Below are 26,767 nucleotides of genomic sequence, written 5' to 3' on the forward strand. Positions count from 1 at the left end.
CTTCTTGTCTGGCTTTGTTAATGAGCACCAATGGGACCCTGCTGTGATGAGGCAGAATTATCCATCTGACCTGGGCAAATGCTGACAATCTTGGCCCTGGATGTTTCAGGCGTGAAAAGTTTGGAGATCTAACTTGTTGCAGGAGTGCGTGTATGGACTGTACCAGTGGACCAGTGCCGAGAAGTGGTTTGAGATGGCAAGAAAGGAAAGGGACAGAGAGAGAGAGAGCGAGAGAGAGAGGGGAGAGACACATGTTGGGACTTAAAGAAAGAGTTAAGGAAACAGAGAAATCATGAGTGAAAGGAGAATGCAGCATTATGAATATTCCAGGCTATTTCTCAGCTCCCTGCAGTGCTCTCATTACAGAGTCACAACCTGTTTTATTTCTGTATACATGTCTCTGTGAATAGATTACGCAAAATTACCAGAATTACAGTAAATGTTACATCAACAATAATTCATAATTGTACTAAATTATTGTTGGTGCTACTGATCAAATAAAACATATACAAAATTTGCTTTTTATTTTGTATATTGCACATTGATTACATTCTATAACAGAGATTAACTCAAAGCCATAACATTGATCACATAGTTGAAGTCATATGGCGCTTTTCCATTACATGGTACCTACTCGCCTCGCCTCGACTCTACTCGCCTTTTTTGGTTTTCCATTACGAAAAAAAGTACCTGGTACCTGCTAACAGGTACATTTTTTAGTACCTGCTCAGTCGAGGTTCCAAGCGAGCTGAGGCGAGCCGAGAAGGTGACGTGAAACCCTGCAGGCTGCTGATTGGTCGGAAAGAAGCGTCACTGATCACTGCATTGCTAGCGAGAGACGGCATTTTAAATAGTTTAGCCAGCGGTGTTTTTTTTGCTGCCGGAGGCTCCACGCAGAGCTTTCTCCGTAGCATACAAGTGGCCTGATGGTTATACTGGTGCGCTGGTGTGTGCATGTGTGATGTGTGTGTGTCGAGTCGCCGTATGTGTGTGTGTGGGGAGCTAGTGAGCGAGGGAGAAGTGAGAGAGTGACGGCGATTATCTCCGCAGCGAGTAGCGACTCTAGAGTTATATATATGTGAGAGAAACAAAGCGAGTAGCGACTCTAGAGTCCTATATATGTGACCACGGTGGGAAATCTGGAGCAGTAAACGTTAACTATCTCTTTGATATCATGTTGTTGACGGAGAACCAGGAAATGCGTCGGGGATATGTCAATGGGAAAGCAAGCTACTAAGCCACGCCCACGGCAGTCGCTATGACGACCAGCCACGCTGAGGCGATACTAAAATCTGCAATGGAAAACGGACGTACAGCGAGTCGAGGCGAGTAGAGTCAAGTAGAGTCGAGGCGAGTCGAGCAGGTACCATGTAACGGAAAAACGCCAATAGATGAAGCATCTCTTTAAGTAGGCCTGCTGTAGGTGACGACACATCACTCATCTTTTTTTGGGATGTTAGTAGGAAACACCCATTCAGTAAATTCATAGCATATCATCCATACATTTAGCATCGATCATATAGTTATTAGTTATTGTAGTAGTTTGTTAGTGCATTTCAATAGATTGATTTAGAATCCCAGTATTGAAATAACAAAACCAAAAAAAACAATGAAAAAACAGTCAGACTAATTAAGTTAAGTACATAAAATACTAAAATAAAAGCAGCTCGAAAGGGGGTCTCGCCCACAGGCGTCATTCAATGTAGAACCACCACTGATAGTCAGGCTCGCATATTGAAAACATAGTTTACACAGCAAAGTAAAATCCCACTGCTGGCAGTTTATTACATAGGACAGTGAAATACCTAAACATAAATCTTGACCTTATCAACCAGTGATGGCTATAGTCTAAATATTCCTAAAACAATATTTCTGTGACCCCTTTTTATTTATCAGAAAGAGCAGTTTGACCTAAAAGGAGAGGATTTGAGAGATTTCATTTTATCACACCACCTGTAGTTCAGCAAGCTAGAAAGCTAGAAGGCTAATTCATAAATGACCCTTGTGCTGTGGGGCAGTTGCTCACTCCTTCGGCCTTGTGGCATTTGGTTGTCTTCCGACCTGTTCTCAGATCTGTGGCCGTTCCATGGGCAGAAGGGGACGTAACGAACCCAAGATTGGGACGATAGGCAAGAGGTTATTCCAAAGGGGAGGTCATACACCTCTTCAGTTGTCAAGGTGTAGCTCGAGTCCTCAAGATGTACTTTGTTCCAGGCTAAGAGGCCACGCTCACTTTTGGTCCCTGAGACAGTGGAATTAGAAAGACTATTAGACCACATCTTCTTTATAATGACACACATGTATTGACTGCTGTTTGATTATCAACCTTCCACTTCAGCCTACCAGGAATTGTGTTATCTAGGAAGAAGCCAAGAAACCCTCCGATGAACATGTGTGTGGTCAACAATATGCGCAACACTTGGTCTACCTCTTTAACACCTAAGTCACACACCAAGGGCAAGAGAGAAAAAGTATTAGTGCAATACAGTGAACATACTTTCAGATTGATGTGCATCAATTGCTGTTCTAATCAAGTAAAAAGACTGAGTGTAAGCTGTTAAAGGTCCCATGACATGACACTTTGGATGCTTTTATATAGACCTTAGTGGTCCCCTAATACTGTATGTGCCATTTCTGTGTCTGTAGCTATTGAGGAGGAGACGGTGTGGGGAGGGGGGTGGCCTTGACCAACTGCCACTGTGCTTGTTTGAAAGCCATGATGTCTCTCTCTCATGGGTGGGCCAAATTATCTGGGCAGGCAAAGCAGAGAAAGGGGAGGTAACCAAAATTCCAGATCGGCCCATCTGAGCTTTCAGAGCCGGATACCCAGGGCTTGGTTTACACCTATCACCATTTCTAGCCACTGGGGGACCATAGGCAGGCTGGGGGAACGCATATTAATGTTAAAAAACCTCATAAAGTGACATTTTCATGCCATGGGACCTTTAGAGTTAAGTAATGTCGTATAGATTGTACCTGTTTCTAAGAAATCAGGATTCTTCATTATCCAGTTTGGAATAACGAGTGCAGAAAACATGGAAAAACCAAAAACAAATATATTCCTGGAGGAATTCATGTCTGTGGACTGTAAATGAGATTTCAGCGAAAAAGAATAATGCAACAATTGAATACTAGCAAAGCATTTGGAAACAATTTGGTTGAATATAAAATCATATATTACCTGCAGATTAGAAATTCCTGCTGCAGTTATGACTCCAAACATGATCAGGAACATCCCTCCCACCACGGGGGTGGGGATAGTGGTGAAGATGGCTCCAATTTTACCCAGCATCCCTATCAAAATCATGAAAACTCCACTCAGAAGAATCACCATTCGGCTACCTACCTGTTGTCACACAATTAAAGTAGTTTGAAATATGAGAGTTTTGCTTAATCTGCTCTTCCACATCAAAGTCAGCCTAGTTCTGAAATCATGCAGTTTAAATGAAGTTTAAACTGTAGGGTTGACATCACTTTCGTATCTTACCTTGGTGATACCCAGGGCAGCCACGTTCTCACTAAATGAGGTAGTGCCGTTGCCTGTGCCGAAGGCCCCTGCCAACAAACTGCCGAGCCCTTCGACACCAATGCCCCGGCTGATGGCGTGCTTGGGGGGGGCAGGCGCCCCTGACAGCCTGGCACACGCGTGGTAGTCGCCCACAGACTCTGCCATGGAGCATATTATTCCAGCCATCATGCCAAACACACCTGCCAGGCTCACAGTTGGCATGCCCCACTGACCTGAATAAGGAGTGAAAATGGTGATTATTGAATAGTCTATAAAAAAAACATCTTAATACTTTCAGCGATGTTGTAAACATGTGATTCTACACCCACTATACCAATTGCTTTCCCTTTTTGTGGACTTACCAGGATAAGGAAATGTGAACCAGGAAGCCTTGTTCAGCACATCTCCCTTCACATCAGTGCGAGCCAGGTGGCCATATTGGGCTGGATCCGATGGTAGGACATCATAGATAGTGAGGAGGTAGCAGACTAACCATGAAACCGAAATGCCCAGCAGGATCTAATAAATATCTAATATTAGTATAATTGTCAGTATTTCCAAGCAACCATAAAATACAACAAAAATATGCCATCAATAAGGTAGTATAATAGTCTTTAACATGTATCTGAGTGTTTTGTGATGACTTTCTTGAGAACATACAGGCATTATTTGGAAGATATAGAACTTTGAGGTGTGCAGTTTCTTGGCTTTGCTATATGCAGGAACAAGGATTGGTATGCGACGGAGGTACTGGGAGAACAAGATGATAAGCAATGTGGTCCTGTGTGTAGAAGAAGAACTGTCATTAGCAGGATGATGCAAAAGTATAGACCAATATTATACTTGAAGCAGGCAAGTGATGACACCAGCATTACTGAAGGAAAATTAGTGAAAACAACATCATTTCAACTGGGCAAATAATAATTCACCGTGGCACCAAGCGCTTACATACATAGCAGAGATGCCCCAGTGGCTGCCAACCTTGTCTCCAGCTGAATCGTACAGTGACAGGCCTATGAGAGAGACTGTGGGGGCAATGGTTAAGGGGCCAATGAAGCGCATGAGGAAGCCGATGAGCCCAGAGAAGCCGACCAGGATCTGGAGGACAGAGGCCACCATGATAGAGCCCTGTAGCTGTGGACAGGAACACAATAACCAAGATCATTAGCATCAACATCCCCTCTCTCTCTCTTTGGCTGAGTGATAGACCTCAACACCAATATGACTGGTTACTTCCCGGAGCAGAAGCTACAGGAGTTCACTGAATTAATCATTAGCTCCACAGAAGTGCTGTTTTGCGATTTTTTGCTGGCTTTTTATCAATTCTGTGGATGCACAGTGTGTTAGCTCACTGTTCTCATGCGGGTCTGCCACACTTCTATAAAGAGAGGTGAGGACGTGTTGACCAGAGTGGCGTTCTGGGTCCAAGCTGGGCACTTCCACTCTGGCATGGACAACATGGCCATGGCAGGGGTCACCAAAGCAAATGTACCCCCCTGCAGGATGGGAAGCCTGCAGGTGTGACAGAAACAAACAATTCTCAGTCACATAAAAATACAAATTATTTATTGATGGGGTTGGCTGGTGTTGATGATTTCTATTTGTATTACTATTAAATCCTTTTTTGAAGTTATTGTTAGCCAAAATGATGTCAAGTAACATGCTTAACAATAGGTGTGAGGCTATTTCTACAAGGTATACAAGACTAGAGTCTACAGCCACACTACAAGCTCTGTAAGACTGTACTAAATGCTAATGTCAGCATGCTAACATGCTCACATTGACAATGTTAACATACTGATGTTTAGCAGATAGGCTTTAATGATATGTGCACCATCTTAGTTTACATGCTAACATTTGTAAATTAGCAGTAAACCCAACTTTGAAGCTGATGGGAATGTCGTCAGTTTTGCAGGTTTTGGTAAAAATAAAAATTGCATACTGTATTAAACCATATAAGTAACATGTTATCAACCACACACGTGTTTCTATCAACCAGACAAATGCAAGCCTGTATTCACTCTCCCTTTATCTCTATTTTGGTGTCCACTTACTCCTGAGAAATATGTCTAGGTCTATAGCCGTTAGTATTATTTCTTCACCAGCTAACTGCTAAGTCTGTCACTCAGTTAGTGCTGGGTAGCATACAACGTTTTTTTGCAGATAACCGCTGCTTGCTGCAGCTTGGAAATGGTTTTAATGAGAGCAGTGAGATTAAACCAAAAAGAAGCTAAATGGTTGGGAGCATGAAGATAATTCTCTGTAAGCTCTGTTGGCCACTGTCATCCCACTTAAGACCAAACTTTGTCACATTAAATTGAGTAATTCAATTCATCAATAACATAAATAGACCGACTTGTGGAGCTTTAAGACTGTGACTTATGTATTAAGTGTTAAAGTGAAACTTTTCCAGGGTCTCGAGTTTATCTCAACTATCTTGCCAATCATTTGTTACAGGATGGTGAGTGGTGCAATGAACTAGCACCATCATTCTGACCTTACACCGAAGGTGACCTGCAGCACAGTGATCAGGCCCGAGGTGAAGAAAATAGTGTTGATGAGGTAACTCTGGGTCAGGCTGTCATGCTGCAGACACAGCCCCTCCGAGAGAACGAGGGGGATGGAGACGATCCCACCGAAAGCTGTCAGGTAATGCTGCACAGGGGAGGAACAGTGATGACAATGATGAATTGATGGTATTGATGACACCCTTTCAAAAACCAGCATGTCATCTTCTTTCTGTGGGTTGATAAAACAATGCACCATCTCCATTTAGAGTAATTAGGATCTCCTGGTGCCACCGGAAATTCTTTTCGTCCGGATGTCCATCACCTTCCGCTTTCTTTGTGTTGTAATTTTTAACTCTGTTCGATTTCTGAGGACTATGGTTAACTGCTCCTCAGATCTCTGCAGGGTAAATCCAGACCACTACCTAGACTATCTGTCCAATCTGAGTTTTCTGTTGTACGACTAAAACAAGTTTTGAACGAGCACGTGTTCCACCAAAACAAGTTCCTTCCCGAGGCTATTTTGCAGCGGCGCCGTGGCTCCGTCCGGCGCTTAGCCCCGCCCGAGACGATTGTGATTGGTTTAAAGAAATGCCAATAAACCAGAGCACGTTTTTCTCCCATTCCGGAATGCTGTGATGATTAGCCGGACCCTCCTCTGCAGCACTGTGGAGGAAGGTCTGATAATGCGAGACTAAACGGCCACAAACATGATGAAGTTAAGAATTCAACATAATACACTGCTGTCACTGGTTAGTTTTCTGGCCTGTTCCTTTAACTGCAGACTTCCCTATAAAGAAGATGTGATATAACACACACAAAATTTTAGGATGCTATTTCGTATTGCCCCAATAACGATGTGGGTTCAACAGCCACAACAACCGAAAATATGCACAAGACATTCATAGAACTTTAAAATCCTTGTCACACCCACTTGTATGGCCAGAAAAGTGCAAAGGTACCAGGGTGGAACATCAGTCACACAATAGGTTGGTTTATTTGTGTCTTCCTCTTCCTTCTTCTTTCTGTCCTTTCCTCTTTGTTGATCATTGACATCCATCTGCAACACCAACAATTCTTTTTAAACATTTTGGATTTTGTGTAGTTTAACAGAAGGATATTTCAGGTGGATAGACATCTTAACAACATATAGACACATCCATCTGTTTATGATGTCTATCATCTCTGTTATTGTGTGTATTATGAATTTGAAAGTATGACGCTTTATGACTTTAATCAAAACTAAATAGTGCTGTGTGGGCTCCGCGCAAAGGCTGTGTGAGGTTAAAGAGAAAGTCAGCAAAAGTTGCAGACATTTTAGAAAATTCCAACCTAAATTACTCCCACTAGTCTGAACCCGTAGCAGATATAATCAGAACTATGTGAAGTGCAATATTTACTCTTTAACAAGATATGAACTCAAAAGCAGTTTTTCTCCTGAATGCTTACGGTGCCTGGTCATGCTGACTGCGATTACAAAGAATACATAAAATGCCAGCACGTGGTATATTTATTAGAAGTCATTGTACTCACATCAAATGCAAGATTGTCAAGTCCACAACTTTCCTTCCCTGAAGCCATTGCAACTCCACTATAAGCTAAAAACTGACTTCTTGAGGTGGAGTTTTTCTTACAAGCGGTGAATTGGAAAAATAAAGGCAACCGTAGACCAACCAGGAAGACCACATTGAGTTTGTCACCTTTAGAGCTGGTAGTGTGTGTTCATCTCAGGACAAAGTTCAGATCACTGATTGTTTAGTTACATATTTTATGTTAAATATTTGTTATTGATCTGGACTTTGGGAGGGACGTACATTTACTATTTTATGGTCACTTAGTTCTCATAAAAGTTAGTTATCATTCTTCCTGAGTGCCACAGCCTGTGCTTAACACTGGATGTTATCCATCTTGCGCATGCGCTGGTCATGTATTTATTATTACCAAACTCACTGTGACCTGGGATGATGTAGGGCCCACATCATTATTAAAGAAGCCCTTTTTGGGGTGACTTCTAGCTCACGTAGTAGAGCGTGTGCCCCGAGTCCAACCTGTGGCCTTTTGCTATGTGTCAACCCCCTCTTTTGCTCCTCCCTTTCCTGTCATCCTCCAGCGGCTCTATAATAAAATCCTAAAAAATAATCTTAAAAATATTTTCTCGCCAAGATTCCGACTGACAGAACTCTGGCAGTTAACCAGAATTGATAAAACCGTAGTTACATACTTAACTTTCATATTTCTATCTTCCTGACCTCCAGAGGCAGTGCTTACCTCTGAATGACTATTACCAATATAGTAACAAGGAATCCAGTAGCCACGCATGAGGGTTCCTGATAGTGTGGGGAGCAGCGACATTGGCCGTGTAAAAACAGGCAAAGGTGCACTGTGAAGCCCAGGTGGCCGCAGCACAAATCTCACTTAGTGGCTCCGAGCTGCTCCACTGGAACAGCTGGGGACCAAGTGCCTAGCTCAAGGGAACGTCAGCAGTGGGTAAACATACTCTGGTCAGGTTGCTATCACTGCCTTGTCAATCATTTTTATATTAGGCACATTATCAGTACCCCAGAGGGTCTGGATGATACTGTGATTAAGGAAGTTTTGGTTGCAAATGAGGTTTCAGCACCCTTGGTTACACCACCATTTGTTATAAATGCTGCAAAAGAAAGAACTATCAATTCATATAATACACCATGCCATGGATAGACAAGGAGGGAAAAAAAAAGTAAATTGCTCTTTTCCAGAAAATGTATTCCTTACTTTGCAGCTCTTCATCTCTGGCCTGCAAAAGGCATTTTATAATAATCCTACATATATGGAAACAAAGTAGTGTCAAGTCTTTTAATGAATCAGGGATTACCCAGTCCCTCTTGTTTTTGAGAGGGCAGACACTGCAAAGTACTTATTAGTACAATGAGAATGATTAGAATTTATATTTTAGCGTGAGCTGTTCCTTAAAGTAGGCTGTCTCCACTTCTTGTCTGGCTTTGTTAATGAGCACCAATGGGACCCTGCTGTGATGAGGCAGAATTATCCATCTGACCTGGGCAAATGCTGACAATCTTGGCCCTGGATGTTTCAGGCGTGAAAGGTTTGGAGATCTAACTTGTTGTAAGAGTACGTGTATGGACTGTACCAGTGGACCAATACCGAGAAGTGGTGAGAGAGCAGTGGACCAATGCAGAGAGAGAGAGAGAGAGAGAGAGAGAGAGAGAGAGAGATGCTGGGACTTGATGAAAGAGTTAAGCAAACAGAGAAATCATGAGTGAAAAGAGAATGCAAAACAAAATTGTCACTCATATAATATATATATATATATATATATATATATATATATATATATATATATATATATATATATATATATATATATATATATATATATAGAGAGAGAGAGAGAGAGAGAGAGAGAGAGAGAGAGATACGATAGACATTATAATATTGTTTTGATGATATATATCGTCCCCCAGCCCTTTATGAAAATGTATATAATTAATGATGAATAAAGCAAATACAACTGAAGGCAAAAAGCTAGGCTAAAAGGTTTTGAACAGCATCCAGACAGCAGTTAAAGTCTGGATCAAAGTCAGTCTCAGAATTAGTAATAAAGTTTTACAAATGGTGAGTATGACATGGTCATGGTGTGCTGATTCACTGAAATCTGAAGTATCAGATATCCATGCCACTGAGCTCAGCACATGAACAGACCTGATTCTTATGGCTCACTAAAGGAGCCCAAGGCTTAACCTGACTTTTATTTTAATAATCTACCATAGTTTTTGTCACACGTTGGCTGTGTGAGTGCATAACACCAAGTTTCCTATAGCAGATTGCCAGAACTTTTGTACTGAATAGGAACCTATCAGTATAACCAGAATGTGTACAAAAACATGTCAAGTTATTTTCTTAAATGAAACAAGTTACGGATATGGATACGTCCTTCTTATTGATGCATTTGCTTTACATTGTATTTTTTTCTCCTTTTGAAGCTTAAATCAATTTTCTAAGAATAGAAAAATAGCCACTAGAGTTGAAATCCCAGCACATGGCAGGGAAGTAATATGAAGCCACTACAGTGCATGCAGTTTTCACATAATCAGTCAAATGAATAAATGTGGGTACAGTAAATGAGATCAGCGGAGATATGACTTATGTGTGCATTCATTGGATATTTTATTTATTTATACCCTGAGCAGTCTCACATTTGCCTGCAGTGTGATCCTCATCTACTGATCATGAATACACAATCTGTCTCACTCTCTTTCTCTCCCTCATTATTTCTGTTTGTCTCTCGCCTCGTTCTCTTAACTCCATTTGGGGTGATAGTTATTTCCGAAAGATAAACTTAACAGTAGATCTTATAAAGTGCACGAAAGCTGAGGAGGACTGATGAGCTAATGTGGATTTCACAACAGAGAAAATAAAAGCTATTCCTCATGGCGTGTCATAGAAAAAGAATTTGGTGCTGGTAAATTTGAAGCCTTCCCTGATGAGCAGAGAATCGCTAAGTTATCATTATCATATCCCGTTGAAATGCAGACGCTGGCACAATGTTACATAAAACCCAATTCTGAATCACTACACAAAATCTTTTTCCAGAACACCAACTTACAAAAGGTAATATTCTGTAATGTGTTCTCAGTGAGCTACAAAAAAGACATTGAAAGAAAAGGTGAGATTTTTAAAGTGCAAATTACACATGCTATTGTGCCATCCTGAAATAACAAAGGGTGCAGTCAACCATTGACTAGTGTTCCAAAATGGGCCTCGGGGAAAACTGATGCCTCCACAGATCAAAGCGTTACACCATATCCCACCTGCCTGTCAAAGCTGGTAAGGCAGAGGAAATGAATACGCAGAGAAAGAGATGAAGGCATGGAGGGGGAAGAGAAAGATTGAGAAGATGTGTTATCTCTGTTTGCTTTTGCAGAAGGAAACACAATAACAGCTAGAGGGGTCGCTGCTGTGGGTTTTTAAGCAGCTGCCTAGATCAGTGTGAAGATGTGTGATAATACATTTATCCACAGGCTAAAGTTAATTTCCTTTGAAACAGGAGAATGAAGAACGCATTATTCTGTTTTTTTAGTCTGTCTGTTGACTGGCTGTGAGGAAGGATTCTTTATTTTTTTTTAAGATTATTTTTGGGGCATTATAGGCCTTTATTTGTATAGGACAGCTGAAGACATAAAAGGGGCGAGAGAGGGGGAATGACATGCAGCAAAGGGCCGCAGGTCGAGGAGTAAACCTCTATATATGGCCGTGCGCTCTACCAGGTGAGCTACCCAGGCGCCCCGAAGAAGGGGGAACATAGAAACACTTTTTTTTAATTTATTTATTTTTATTATTTTTTCTCATCTAAATTTCGAAACAGCTTTAGGTACAGGCTACAGTTTTTTTTTTTTTTATCAGACAAACTTTAGTCTTTAATGTAATTTTAGAACTTGACCACCTGAGTGGTCAAGTTCTAAAAGAAGCCACCATAGAGCCAATAACCAAGATCATTATCATCAACATCACCGCTCTCTTTATGACCGAGTGATAGACCTTAACACCAATATGACTGGTTACTTCCTGGAGCAGAAGCTACCAGAGTTCACTGAATTAATCATTAGCTCCACAGAAGTGCTGTTTTGCATGTTTGTTGGCTTTTTTTCATAAATTCTGTGGATGCACAATGTGTTAGCTCACTGTTCTCACGCGGGTCTGCCACACTTCTATACACAGAGGTGAGGACGACGTGTTGACCAAACTGGTGTTCTTGCCCACAATAACTTTTAGAATCACTTAATATTTATTCGAAAACATTTCTTTACAAAATCATTAATAGTTCAACAAACTTTATTTGATTTAACTCATTCATTTTGTCACCATGACACAATCATTGGATAAATCCCACATTTCCAATCATATACTGTATACTGCTTCAGTGGCATTGTGGTGCAGTTGATAGTACTGTTTCCTCACAACAAGAGGGTTTCCAGGTTTGAACCCGCCCTTTTGTGTAGAGTTTGCATGTTCTCCCCTTGTTGTTGACTCTAAATTGCCCGTAGGTGTGTAAGGGAGCGTGAATGGTTGTCTGTCTCTATGTGTCAGCCCTGTGATGGGCGGGGAACGGGGGTTAAGAGTAACACATTTCAAACTAGAAATGAGTCAAGTTATTGGTTGACTGAAGAACGCATGAAGAACGCATCATTATTATTGGAGACATGCAGGTCACATAATCAATGACCAGCTCTGGTTCTTCTGAGAATGGGGTAGTTGTGGTTCTTCTTTTGGGGTCTTTTTTCTTGTCCTGTTTCTGTGACTTATCAGAAACACCATTCTACTCTTATAAGGCCTCCTGACTTCAATGTCCATTTTTCGGTGCTTCTTGTCTGAACCCTTGCAGGATGTAGCACGATTAATCAAAATTTAGTGAAGTACAATCCTCACAGATGTGTGTGATCCTGACTGTGTTTAGGGAGAATACTTAAAATGCCAACACATGGTAAATTTGACATGAGTAAGTCATTGAACTTACATCAAATACAAGATTGTCTAGTTCACTACTTTCCTTCCCTAAAGCCATTGCAACTCCAGTATAAGATAAAAAACTTGTTTTTGGCTTCTTAAGGTTGAGTTCTTCTAAAAAAAAGGTATATTGGAAAATAAAGACAACCGCGGACCAACTAGTATGCGTGTTGATCTCAGGACTGATCATTTAGTTACTCATTAAAATGAAGTTATTACTATGTTTTTAGAATAGTTGGATTTTGGTTAGGGAGATATACCTTTTTGCATGTTCACTTATAAGTTCTCGTAGAAAAAAGGAGATTATTTTATTTAGATTTGAAAGACACGTACAGTATGTGGATGGATGGATGGATGGATGGATGAATGGACAGGTGGGTGGGTGGGTGGAAGTGTTTTCTTAATATCTTCAGAGTTGGAAAACTTCTCTGACACAAGAGCAGGCTGCTTACTTTTTGTAATTGAATTAATTCATGTTGAGGAGAAAAAGAAAACTCTTAACCAAGAGTTTCTAGAGCACTCTGACAGTTTCAACTCAATGGTTTGTTTGATCACGGTTTGCATTAAGCGCTTCCCTCAAACTTTCACAATCAGTTGACAGGACAAAATTGGGAAGATGGTTAGATAAAGAGATTTAGGCCTTCAAAGAGAGGATATTTTCTTCACTCGGAGGGGAAGAGAATGTGGAGACTTGATATGATCTCTCTGTGTGGTGCTGATAAATGTGTCAAGGCAGGTGCAGCAAAGCATCTTGGAGAATTGTCTTGTGAAAACACACTTTGCAGTTTTATAACAGAAAGGATGTTAACAATTGTAGGACAGCAACACGTTCAAGTGCAGTGCTTATCCTCTTGTCTTATCCCCCATTCTCACTGAGGTGAATTAATGACACCAGTAGAAACAGTTTCACAGGATTAAACCAGGTCAAGCTCTGCCACAACGTAAGGAGGACCTAATTGAAACAAGGCATGGAGGGCTAATCATATTCTTCTATAATAATAATTAAATGTGCTGGTTTATGTGTGCAGTTGGGCTCTGAACTTAGGGAGTCATTTATATTCTAAAGGACGTTCTTTGCAGAACACCAAACTTTAATGTCATTGGCTGCGATATCGCACATCATCAACTCCCTGCAACATGTTCAGAGATAATGCCACTTTATCATTTTCTGACTTTTAAGGCACTTTCATTTTTCATGTTTTGCATTTAAAGAAGCAATTCAGCCAATTTATGGGGCGATAGTATTCTGGCTTGAGTTTCTTTCTCAGCTCGGCTCATTAGAACAAAGAAGTGTACTCCCTAATGATTTTGTGTGCAAATTGTACACGATAAAAAATAATACTGCCACGTGACGGTGCATATATAACATACTGAGTCTCACTGTAGGCAACAGAGAAATTGTGACAGGGAAAGGTATGATGCAGAGTGTAAACACAGGGGTTTGAAATCAGCAGAGAACATAAGTCAGCAGACGTCGCAGCACATAAAAGTATTTGTTCATCCAGCAACAAGCCATTGTGTCTTAGTGGCGCCTGAGGGAACAAGTAGTAAAAGATGGCAAATGTTCTCTAAAGCTCTTTGTGCATATTTAATCAACAACTTGCTGAAAGCATAGTAAGACAACATAAAGAGTAGCTCAAACATTCAAATGCAGATGAGTAAACTTTTAATGCTAGTCTGTCTCAGGTGAAGTAGCTCTCAAAAACAGTTATAAAAGAGTGTATGCATGTTTATGCTCGTAGCACTCAGCAATGCCATGCTATCGCTTCTCATGTATGTCCGCGGGAAAGATAGCGAGCAGTGAGACATTCACGTCTCCCCTCAGACAAACCAGTAGAGACTGACTCTGCCTGAGGAGGATCTGCAAGTTTTACATCAAACATGCACATGTTGCTTGCCCAAACTCCTCCAGCTGGGAAAAATCGGATTATTGGCCGTATGGTTCATACTTGTCTCCAAAGCAAACAAGTGCCAGCACCAATCCATTCAAATGTGAAGGAGAAACACTGCCCAAAACTGGCATTGATGTTTACACCAGTGTGAGGGTCCTTGCAGAGAGGCAGGCTCAGTACTATTGATTCAAGAAACGTCCTCCCTAGATTTGTATTACCAAGAGCAACATCCCTAATTTGAATCAAATTCTACAGCCTGTTTTTTATTCTAATACGTGTCCTGAGTCTTATCTCTCACCTTTTCCCTAAGTTTTTATTATCTCTCCCTGTATCTACAAGTGAAAAACACACACATTTAAAATCCAGGATGCCTAAAACGTAATTTCTGAATTGATTTGTGTATTGTTCACATTTGGGTATACACAAATGGAAATGTAGCAGCAGCTAAACAGGCAGTGTCACTCATGTGCCTTGAATATTTAGCGATCAATTTGCACAACAAACACAACAAGCATGTTTGCTCCCTTGTTGAAAAAGCAGAACAAGAGTGACAGATGTCCTCTTGGAGTTGATCCAGTTACTGTGGTCAGACTCGGAGCAAATAAGGTCCTCCGAAAGTGATGTAAGTGATTTAAGCAGAGAGGCATGAAAATCACATTAAATACGATTTGCTATTTAAATCCTGGACAAAGGTTACCTTTCAAACCAGAAGGCCTCATTGAATGTGACTGAGAAGTTGCCTTTGAGGCTCGGTCTAAGGTCAGTCTAAACAACTAAGTAACAACGTCTTAACCTTTGAACCTGAGGAAGAATTTAACCAAAGTTTCTCTATCCAAACCACTCCATGTTATCACCCCTGTGAACAATGTTTAACATCAGTGTCAGTTTAGCTAAAGAGCTGAAGGTCAGAGCAGGGAAGATGCTTCAAGGCATCATCAATCATCTTTAATACCATGTCAATATGAGAGACTTTGACTATTCAGCTATAAATCCTTTGTAACCAATGCATATAAATTGAATGCATGTTTTATTTTTTTTTTCTGCATAGAAAAATGTCAATGACATGAAAAGTCTGTGCTAATATGAGATTTAAGGAAGCTCTTTAAAAACAGTGTCTCAAACCCGAGTAGACACAAGCCTGCCTGTGCAGCCAGAAAGTAGCCATAAAAATGGGCCTTTTGATTTATCAAAAATCTACCTTGATTTCCAATAAAGTTAATTTCTGCCATTTTTTACAGCTCCTATGAAGAACAGACTAAGAAATTGAAAACGTCTTCTCTCTAGTGAGCTCTTTCATGTGACATTTTGAAGTCATATTGTCATAGTGCTACTAAGAAAACTGCAGCAAGGCACAAACAAAATGCTTATTAACACACAGTGAAAGAAAAGAGGAAGAAAGATTTAAAGAAAGACTTGCTTCCTTAAATTTTTTTCTCTTATAACTAAAAAAGTGTTACGTCCTTGGCTTTGTGGCGATTTATCCTTGTACGAATACATGCATCTGCCGTCACGATGCAAAACAACAAGATAACATATATCATACAATACAGTTCAATAGAAAATGATTATAGTATTAGAATCCAATTGTCAGCTCGGTCTCAGTTGTTAATAGACCCTGTGGAAAGTGGGTATTGATCTCTTCTTCACAATTGTGCATTTTGCCCAGTTGACAGAGTTGTGTAAGAAGGCTAGTTTACATTAATACGTCAAAATCAATACTCAAGATGAACACCCCCGGGAGCTGAAAAATATGCAGCAACCCTGCCCCATTATATGTATGTATATGTATCTTTCTTCCAGATTGAAATTAAGTTAAAGAGGCTTGCTAATAAAATAGTTACCATTGATACATTGTAGCACTTAAAGGCCCTAAAAACGTATTTTCTCAATTGGCTTCCTATTGTGAGAAATTAGATCCTACATCAAGGCACAATTTTCTGCCAAAGTGTTGATTTTCACATCAGGGTTTTCTGTATTTGTGTTTAAGGCCTTGAAGCTCATGAATGTATAGAAAAACTTAACATTTAAAGCCGAATTTCCAGGTACATTAAAGGAGGGCAGCTTCTTAAAATACAGAAAAACAGATTTAGGCTGTCCCCCTGCACAGCTAACAAGCCTTCAATGTTTAACTAATGCACAATTTAATGCATGAATTAATGCAGGGTATATCATTAATTCCTGTCGCTCACCATTAACATCAAGTCCCTATGACTTCATGTGATAAGTTCACAATCAACAGATCATCAATTAAGGATCGGTAATTCAGTTGCCTCAAACATGAATTGATATGCGACCAATTTAGCTGGATTACAGTTACATCAAAGTTCAATTCAGAAGCATGCATTTGCTCAGCCTCTCTGGAAGCAGAACAGTACCTATAGTCATAGAAATGTGAAACTTTTAATGGTATATGATTTGTACCCTTATTATTGGGTGTTACCAATTTTAGAGTAGCTAAAATTAGCCAAAATCTACATTGATATCAGCATACAAGTAACAAAAACAGCCTAAAATGAACACAACATAAACAATTGAATGAAGCAAAACTTGATATGACCAGAAATAGAGAGATTCAAATCGCAAAAACAAACGATCATGCAGCTATAGCAACCCTTGTACATAGTGATTAATATGATTAACCTCCAGAATTACACAAATGTATTTTACACAGTGCTGTTAAACTAATCCACACTGAGTGTCAAACTCTGGTGATGTTCTTTAGGCTGAGACATTTTCCAACTGCGCTCACTGTGCGGAGCAGTGTTGACAGTGTTGACTCTCATTAGCACATTTCAGTGAGCAGCTAACCGCATTAAAAATGAACCGGTCCTGCAGTACTGTTAAGTGCTGCTGGTGTTACAGAAGTAGGGGAAATGGGTATACCCAAATATGATGTAATCATAGAAATACTAACCCTTGACTGCTTAAATCAAGCACGTTATTTTTCTCAAGTTGCACCCAAAAAACGTACCCTCCATATGCTCTTTTAATGTTAACTTGTCATGCATTTACCTAAAGAGCAGCACACAGCTGCCCAAGCAGCAAGTGTAACTGGCTTAAGGGCCAATATTCTTCCAACAACAATAACCTTTTTGAGTTGTCACAATATTCATAAAGAATGGCCTGCTCTGCCTCATTCATAATTTATTCACATTTATCCTTCCTCAGTACTCATAATTCTTTTCTCCCCAAAGAGCTCATTAAATCTTCACCTTTACTCATATTACTGAAAGGAAACAATTTTACTTACTTACTTACTCTGCATTAAAGAAAAATACATGCACACAGGGACACCACAAGTACTCACTCTGAACATTTAAAAAGAGTTCATCCTATTCTAATTTACAACAGAAAGACGAGATAGGAGGTAAATGATTTGAGAAGGAGATCTGGTAATTAAGTAATACACATTATAATTTGCCCTCACCTGCTTGTCTGGTGATGAGGCTCATTCAAATCCTGTTAATACACAATAAATCAGAGCTAAATCCTCTTTATGGGCCATTTAAATGTTGTGCAGGTCTTTTGGGTCCTATTGAGTTCTATATCGAGAGAGCACCCTGCTCCTACAATAGGGATGCTAATAAAGTTAAAGTTTGACATATTAGAGTACAAGCCCTCCATCATCCTGTTTGATGAATGCATAAACAACCAAGCAGCTTTATAATGACACCTGCATGGATAATTTGGAACCCCCCTTTCCATTCTTCTCCGTGAACCATCACCTTATCGTGGTGGAGAGGTTTGTGTGTCTCTGTGAACCTGAGGGCTGTGTTGTCTGGAGCTTCGTGCTCCTGGTAGGGTCTCCCAAGGCAAAGTGGTCTCAGGTGAGGGGCCAGACAAAGAATGGTTCAAAAACCCTATGGAAAAACAAGGTAGCTGAGCGCCGCTACGTTGGAGTTTACCCCGGATCTTATCGCTGCTCTTTGCAGATGATGTGGTCCTGATGGCATCATCGGCTTGTGACCTTCAGCACTCACTGGATCGGTTCGCAGCCGAGTGTGAAGCGGTTGGGATGAGGATCAGCACCTCTAAATCGGAGGCCATGATTCTCAGCAGGAAACCGATGGAATGCCTTCTCCAGGTAGGGAATGAGTCCTTACCCCAAGTGAAGGAGTTCAAGTACCTTGGGGTTTTGTTCGCGAGTGAGGGGACAATGGAGCGGGAGATTGGTCGGAGAATCGGCGCAGCGGGTGCGGTATTACATTCAATCTATCGCACCGTTGTGACGAAAAGAGAGCTGAGCCAGAAGGCTTATCCGACACCGGATAAGTGGACGAAGATGGATGGATGGAGGGACTTTCCATTCTGTGCTACATATTCTTCTCACTTGCCCAACACTGCTGATTTTGCAATAGTTATCAAATACAGTAGGCCCAGCATCTCATGGATAGGCAGAGTTGGATTACCAGCAGGGCCTTAGAACTCCAGGCTTATTAAGCATTCAATGTTTGTTTTGCTAATTTAATTGAAAATGTTTGGGAATATTCTGCACTAAAGCACATATTTACTGACATGATAAAGATGTTAAGGTGGGTCCTGCTTTAATGCCATGCTAGTGGCTATACTTAAGTACATGCTCATGATAACAATGCTAACATGCTGATGTTTTAGTACGTTTGCATTAAATACAGCTGTACTGATGGAAATGTATTTAGTTTTGTATTTCAATTTTGCCCAACAGACAGACATAAAAACACTAGGTAACATACTCAAACTGCCTCTGTGGGTAGTACCTGGCCCGCTACAGTAGCTGCTTCCAGGGCCACATTTTGCCATGAAGACAGACACACATACTCATAAGGTGAAAACAATACCAGCGTTGCGGCTGGTAATTAAAAGGTGTATTTTAGTTTTTATTTCTGTTTTATTATCCATTTCCTTCTTACTAAAAAGAACAATAAACATAAGGGGCCCTAAATATGCTACTTGTTGGCTGGATTGGACACAACAGCACAATACACATTGTATAGACCTTTTTCACGGCAGACATTTTGACTTGTCATAGTAGGAAAAGCACAGCTGAAATTGATAACCTTAACGATGGCTCAGTTCCATCAAGTGTCCCAGTAAGATATTTCAGTGAGTCAGCATGCACAACACCAGGGCCTCTCCTAAGTGGAATGCAGCCATCAGTAATGGGTTTGAATACACCTGTGCTTTTCTTACTATGACATGTCAACATGTCTGCCGTGAAAAAGGTCTATTGGTGAAAACTACAATGTATGATCAGCAGAGACAAAAAAAAAGACAACAGAAGAAGCTGCTTGGATGTTGCTTGCTCCTAAAATAGTTTACTTTTTTGTGCAAATGACCGATTTAAAAAAAAACATTTAAGTCTGTGTTTATACTTTTGCTGTTAGACTGTTATTTTGGAACTATTTTTAGCAATAACCAAGAGGATTTTGATGTTTCAAGTTAGGGAAAGGATGTTTGCTTGAGATCTAACATCAGATTGTGCTCAAAGACTAATACTAAGTGGCTCCAAAAAAGAGAAATAAAGCTCCCCCTTTTCAACAAAATGTCAGACAATAATGATACTTTAACCAGTCAGACAATAGCAAAAGGAAGTGCATTTGACCACAGATGGCCGCACAGAGACTCTCCTATTGTCCTTGGAATATCATCAAAGTCCCTCAGTAGTTTAGAGCCAAACATGAAGCTAGTCCCCACCAAGGATCAAAGCCCCGTTGAGGCTTTCATGCGGCACATTGCATTGTGCTCATCGTGAGCCGCTTGCCTTTTGTTCTCGCATGTAATAAGTCATGATGAAAGGTGTGGTGGTGTTGCAGACAGGGACCAATCGGAGTCGTGCTCCCAGAGCCTGTCTGAACGCATCGAGCGCTCCCTCTCAAATCTCCCCCTTCATTGTCTGTAAGCTCCTAAATCTTCGTGGCTCACTAAAATATTAAATCAGGCCTGGAGCAATAGCAGTAAGGCCACTAAAACACATACACAGCACAACATGCGTGTGCACACGCATTCTCGGGGACACACACGTTGTTCAGAGCATGGGGCTTGTGTTTCAACGCTTTTCATATCTAGCGACTGGATGGCTCACTTGGAGCACTGAGCCTCAGTCACAGACATGACTTCCTCCCTGGGCACGGCAGAGGAAACCGCAGCACTGTTACCCTCCTGCTGCTGTTGCTCAGTACGCCAAACATTTGAAATTGAAAATCTTATCATTCACACAAAAGTCTGGGTTCACTGGCTGCTTTGGATTACTGCATATAGCTTGGATGTACAGTACACTGTTTTATGCTCTGACCAGTAATTATTTCAGTCCCCACAATGGCGCCTGTCTGCAGTAACAAAGATAGATATCCGTATCCAGTCATGTAGGCACGAGAGGCACAGGCGTGAGAGCAGATTTATGGAGCACGATGTTCTCATTTTGCCCGCAGCTGTTACACTTTCTGGGCTTATGGTTTCCAAGACATGATTGCATTTGAATGTACTTTGCCATACATAAAGGTCAGTGCTTGTTGTGTAAACACTCCAAGTAAACATTTTTATCATCACGCATTTTTAAGCATCTACAGTGGCCCATATATGTAGATAAACCGGATTTATGGTAGCCCATTCTCCAAAGTTTTAAACCGGTCATTTTTTTTTACTTTTCTGGTGTCTGAATGAAATAATATATGCACTGAGGAAGAACCAATTGCTCTACAAGGAAGCAAGAAAAAAACTCGCAAAGTGCCAAAAAGAAGATGCTAGCAGTTGTCAGTTTGAATGTTCTGAGCCGCGCTGAGCTGAGCATACTCAGTTTGAGCTGTGTCGCTTCACATGTCAGCTCATCCCAATCCAGGGTCTGTTATGAAGACGGCGACCGTTGCAGATTAAGCTACTGTTCATTGCTTCGTGGAAAGTTGGGGAGATTAAAAGTAGAAGTTTGAAATCAAGATCAGATTACCGTCCTTACACATAAACACACAAATCGTTGCACTTGTCAGTGCAGTAAGTCAACTTGTTATGTTTCTGTGCAGCTGTTTTCTTTTTAAGCCAGTCACATGATACTCCTGATTAGAGCAACACTTTATCTGTAACTAGTACAGCAAAAACACCCCTCTAACACATCCATGTCACTTGACTGTTCTCCGTTAACTGGCTTTCCTCTAGTGGTGCTGAAGCTCACAGCTTCCCATGGGAAACTGGACAGGATGTGCTGAAGGATGAATGAATTATTGAGGAGTCAGTTGGGCTCAATTCTGACTCGGGGTTGGATAGATTCCGTGGCTGTAAATGTCTACTCTAACTTTTCTTTTTCATTTTTTTTTTTTTTTTTACATTAGCCTACATTCAATCATTTAAGCAAACATGAAAAGTAGGGCAACATTGCAGTTGATAATACTGGGATATTACATAACTTCAGCTAGAGACTGGGGTAAGCCAAAAAATTATTACAATTTTATTTTGAGTGAATTAACCACAGGGCACGTTGTTTGCAAACTGATGCAAACCAAAACAGTAGACCTGCAATAAACAGGACTTGAGTTACCATGCATAACTTCCAATATAATACTTTTTCAGTAACAGAATAACACCAGCAGCATAAACATTCCGTAGGCTGAGCTGAATCAACTTCACTCTGACATAAAAACAAGACTCTTCTTTACAAACTAGGGTTGCAGGGCTGTAGTATCGGGCTGCAGAAGACATCACGAATCTTCGTGATGCTGTGTCCACCCCCTATACCTGCCTGTCCTCAGGCAACTCACGGCATTAAACACAAACACACTACATAACCCTAATTCCACCGTCTCGTGAATCTGTTCAAATTATCACCCGAATGAACTGTGACACTAACAACTAATTCACTTTGCGCAAAATGTCGACACTGTACGTGCATCAAATTTCCCTCAGGCCACTCTTTTTGCAGGTCTAATGAGTCATGTCATTAACAGCGCCTAAAGCCCTCCTCCCACGCTCCTCCAGCCCACTTCTCTCTATATTAGAGGCGCTCCTCTGCTCCAGTCTTCAGAGCAGCAGGCGCCCAGTCAGCGCTCTCTTGTTCTCCTGCAGCTTCAGACTGAAGTTGATGCGTTTCTCACATTTTCTTGGATGTACCTTCATCTCGCCAAGATGAGACTTATTTTTGTCGCTGTGGCGGTTGCGGCTTTGTTGAAAGGTAGGTAACGGAGTGTTGGTTTTCTTCTTGCAGAGTGCTGTTAAGTTAGTGAGCGCAGTTCAGGACCATGGACAGAGACAGCGACTGCTCTTTCATGCACAACACATGCAATCCTTGTGCAGTTTGACTCATTCTAACATAAATGCTTTCTTTCTAATGCAGAAAATCTAGCGCTTCCAGTGGGAAAAGAAGGGCAGAGAGAAGATGTGGTATGTTTTTCGGATGCAATTTGATATTTACATTTAACACCGCAGCTAGGCAGTAATTAAAGCAGCAAAGAGCTACATATATAACGGGGCTGCAACGAACGATTATTTTCTTGATTAATTGATTAGTTAAAAAATGTCGATCAGTGTTTTCCAAAGCCCAAAGAGGACGTCCTCAAATGTCTTGTTTTGTCCACAACTCAAAGATATTCAGTTTACTGTCATAAAGGAGTGAAGAAACTGGAAAATATTCACATTTAAGCTGGACTCATAACAGATTCATCGATTATCAAAATAGTTGGCGATTAATTTAATAGTTGACAACTAATCAAATGAATCGATTCATCTCTAATATATAGTCTTTGTTTATCGCAGGTAACACGCTGTTTGGTTGAAGTCCTGTCCAAAGCTCTTTCCAAACCGGACTCCCAGCTGGATCAGGAATGCAAAGATATTCTCCAAGCAGGTTTGTAAGCACAAGCAGATTTTTCACTGTGCACGGAGATAGTAAACAGGCATATTTAAAGCATTAAGGATATTGTTGATGCAGTAGTCTTTTAACTGTCAGATGGCTGAGACATTGAGAAGCTTATAGATTCAAACACAAAAAAAAAAACAGCTGGTGACAAAAATAGAGCTATTCAGATTGCTTGCAGCTTTCATGCCACAGATGAAACAAGAGTGATTGATCAAATACAAGATGGGATTTGACCTTAAGGCTGAAGCTATACTGAGCACATCTTTTACACCTCTTTGGATTTTTCTTTTGTTCTGTTATAGGGGTTAAACATGCCCCGCTGGACAAGAAGAGTGGAGAGGGGATAGCAACTCATGGAGAGGTGGCCAAAGGTCACCCTGAGGCAAAGGCAGCAGATGTGAAAGACATCGAGGCTCTCCTACAATCCGTGGAGGAAAAAAGAGAAATCCCCGAAGACGAACGCAGCCAAGAATCCTGGAGTCTGGGTGATGAGAAGGAGAAGAGACACGAGAACGAAGAGGAAGGAGCGCGGGAGAAGAGGAGCAGCTGGAAGCCTGGAAGATACCACCAAAGAAAACACAAACGCAATGAGGAATCTTTAGGAGGAGAGAGGGAGGAGCCAGAGGAAGAACGTAGCCAAGAGTCCTGGGATGTGGACAAAAGGCAAGGAAACGAGGACGAGGAGGAGAGAGACAAGCGCATATGGAAGCCCACACATCGTTACCACCACAAGAAAAAGTTCCACAAACGTAGTGATGAACCATTGGAGGAAGAAGAGGATGGCGAACGCAGCCAGGAGTCCTGGGCTCTCGACAAGAGGGACTGGAGGGCTGGAAGGTACCACCAGAGGAGACACAAGCGTGACGAAGAGCTCGCCGAAGAAGCCAGGGAAGAGCCAGAAGAAGAACGCAGCCAAGAATCTTGGGGTCTCGACAAGAGGGACTGGAGGGCCGGCAGATTCCACCAGAGGAGACACAAACGTGACGAAGAGCTCTCCGAGGAAGCCAGGGAAGAGCCAGAAGAAGAACGCAGCCAGGAATCTTGGGGTCTTGACAAGAGGGACTGGAGGGCCGGCAGATTCCACCAGAGGAGACACAAACGTGACGAAGAGCTCTCCGAGGAAGCCAGGGAAGAGCCAGAAGAAGAAGGCAGCCAAGAGTCCTGGGACTTTGATGCTGGAAGAGAAAAGAGGGACTGGAGGGCCGACAGGTACCACCAGAGGAGACACAAGCGTGATGAAGAGCTCTCCGAGGAAGCCAGGGAAGAGCCAGAAGAAGAACGCAGCCAGGAATCTTGGGGTCTCGACAAGAGGGACTGGAGGGCTGGAAGGTACCACCAGAGGAGACACAAACGTGACGAAGAGCTCTCAGAAGAAGCCAGGGAAGAGCCCGATGAAGAACGCAGCCAGGAGTCCTGGGACTTTGATGCTGGAAGAGAAAAGAGGGACTGGAGGGCCGGCAGGTACCACCAGAGGAGACACAAGCGTGACGAAGAGCTCTCAGAGGAGGTGAGAGAAGAGCCGGAGGGGGAACGCAGCCAGGAGTCCTGGGGCCTCGACAAAAGAGATGGAAAAGAAGAGCAAGAAATAGAAAAGCGTATATGGAAACCGACACATCGATACCACCATAAAAAGAAGTTTCACAAGCGTGGCGGAGGCTCATCAGAAGAAGAGGAAGAACAGAGGGGCGATTCAGAGGAATACGAGGAGACGGCAAAGGACGGGGACCAAGTAATGAGGTATCCTACAACTCGTACTCTTTCATTCTGCAACTTTGTACTCTGCACCCCAACGCACAAAACACTGCAGAGCTCAGTAACACCACTTGCAATTCAATTGGGATCAAAAAAGATTTTGCACAAGAAATGAACAAATCCCTTAGCAGTGTACATGTCCTGACATAAATATTGTTGTTAAGAACAGAAACTAATTGGGGCTGTTTTTCAGGTATCTAGCAGAAAAGCGCAATCCATGGATTTTCAGAAGTTTCTACCATCCTGCGTGGTATAAAAGGGATTCAGATGAGCATGCTGCAACTTCTAACAAGGTAGGCGTTATGTGATACCCTTATTTTCCGGCATATATGGAGCAGAAATATTTCTGCAAATTGCTTTCGATTAGTGGCAACCTAAACATGCAGATTAGGGAAATTTGATCGCTCTAAAAATGTCCTTCGGTAATTTTGTAAATGTTCCTAGCCTATTAAACCTTTTAGCACATGTGTATGTAATATTGATTTATTATTGACCCAGCACCAGTCAATCTTCTAAAAAATAAACTCTGTTTCTTCAGCCATTTTGATGACACTATAAATTACCAGTAATGTTTTGATTAGCAGAGCAGATCATGATTTTGCCTACATCATACAGTTTAGACATAATGTGATTCTGCCTTTAATGTGTTCAGATGGATGAACTGGCCAAGTTGCTGAGCTATAAGATAAACCAGCTTGCCAGCCATTCTAATCAAGAGGAGCCAAAGAGGAGCATGCACCAGAGAGCACTTACCCCGCAGGAGGTAAACACGGCTTTCACTTAGTGCAAAAACAAAAACACTTTTATGACTGATGTGAGAATTTATTTGCTGTCATGTTCACCTCTGATTAGACCACTGAACTGAAAATACATCTCATCTAATACCATGTAGCAACCAGGATTCAGGCAAAACTCATTTTTATGTTTGAAATCACCTTTGATCCATAATGTAAAGAAACTTGTATTCTGCTGGCATTTCCATAAAACAAATCTTCCCCTTTTATATAAAGCTGACCCAGTAAAGCCATGAAGCACATCAAGTGCCTCTGCCACACTGTTTCACAGTGGGGGAAAAGCAACCATGCTCATTATGGAAATCTCTGGTCTACATGGAGATGTCAGGATTTAGCCTTCAGAGCATCGGTGAATATGCATCTGTGCAAATGCACATCAAGAACTGTCCCCCATGAGCATGTCCCAAATACATGAAGGAGAAATATAACCAGTATATTCATGGGCAGTGACTCGTTTCTCAACTCTGGAATACGCAAGAACGATATTTTATCGTCTGGCTCAAATCAGTTATTCCTCACAGCATCTCTCTTCAACATGTGTGCCGTTTTCCTATTTGCACACCAGCTTTTTATGACCGCTGCAGTAATCACACTTAGAACCCCATGATTATAGCCTCCTAGAGTAATCAAAGTCATAATATGCCCATTAAAAAGAGAGCGCCGGCCTGTAGAGACCTCCCTATCTTGTCACATACTTAAAGCAGAAAAAGTAATCAGGAAGGAGGTGGTGTAGTGATATCAGTTCTACAGCACCACAAATCAAGGGATAATTAGGGAATGTTTAACCTAAATGACCAATTTACATATATTACACAGATTTCTGAGCAGGCATTTGCTGATGTATACTCTTGTTTTTCAGGAGAAAGAGCTGGAAAATCTTGCAGTGATGGACACAGAGCTGCAGAAAATCGCTGCCAAGTTGCATGACAACAGTGCATAACCAGAGTGGACAGCATTTAAAGACACTATTAGTTGACAAAAGCTGCTGTCTT

The 26,767-nt window shown here is 41.4% G+C and overlaps 2 protein-coding genes across 2 annotated transcripts; one reads left to right on the forward strand and one right to left on the reverse strand.

Moving 5' to 3' along the window:
• Positions 1-1,976: 1,976 nt before the first annotated feature.
• LOC114572832 (solute carrier family 23 member 1) lies at positions 1,977-8,367 on the reverse strand. Its single transcript, XM_028604614.1, has 12 exons — positions 8,284-8,367; positions 6,950-7,075; positions 6,006-6,163; positions 4,861-5,020; positions 4,461-4,642; positions 4,169-4,289; positions 3,871-4,027; positions 3,488-3,741; positions 3,182-3,346; positions 2,977-3,085; positions 2,344-2,439; positions 1,977-2,242 (listed from the first exon to the last, which is right to left on the reverse strand). The coding sequence occupies exons 1-12, from the start codon at positions 8,365-8,367 to the stop codon at positions 1,977-1,979; spliced, it is 1,878 nt and encodes a 625-aa protein (XP_028460415.1).
• Positions 8,368-22,499: 14,132 nt separating this feature from the next.
• chgb (chromogranin B) lies at positions 22,500-26,715 on the forward strand. Its single transcript, XM_028604615.1, has 6 exons — positions 22,500-22,545; positions 22,708-22,754; positions 23,127-23,217; positions 23,532-24,958; positions 25,634-25,744; positions 26,635-26,715. The coding sequence occupies exons 1-6, from the start codon at positions 22,500-22,502 to the stop codon at positions 26,713-26,715; spliced, it is 1,803 nt and encodes a 600-aa protein (XP_028460416.1).
• Positions 26,716-26,767: the final 52 nt, after the last annotated feature.

This window comes from Perca flavescens, chromosome 18 (assembly GCF_004354835.1).
Source record: "Perca flavescens isolate YP-PL-M2 chromosome 18, PFLA_1.0, whole genome shotgun sequence".
Lineage (NCBI taxonomy): Eukaryota > Metazoa > Chordata > Actinopteri > Perciformes > Percidae > Perca > Perca flavescens.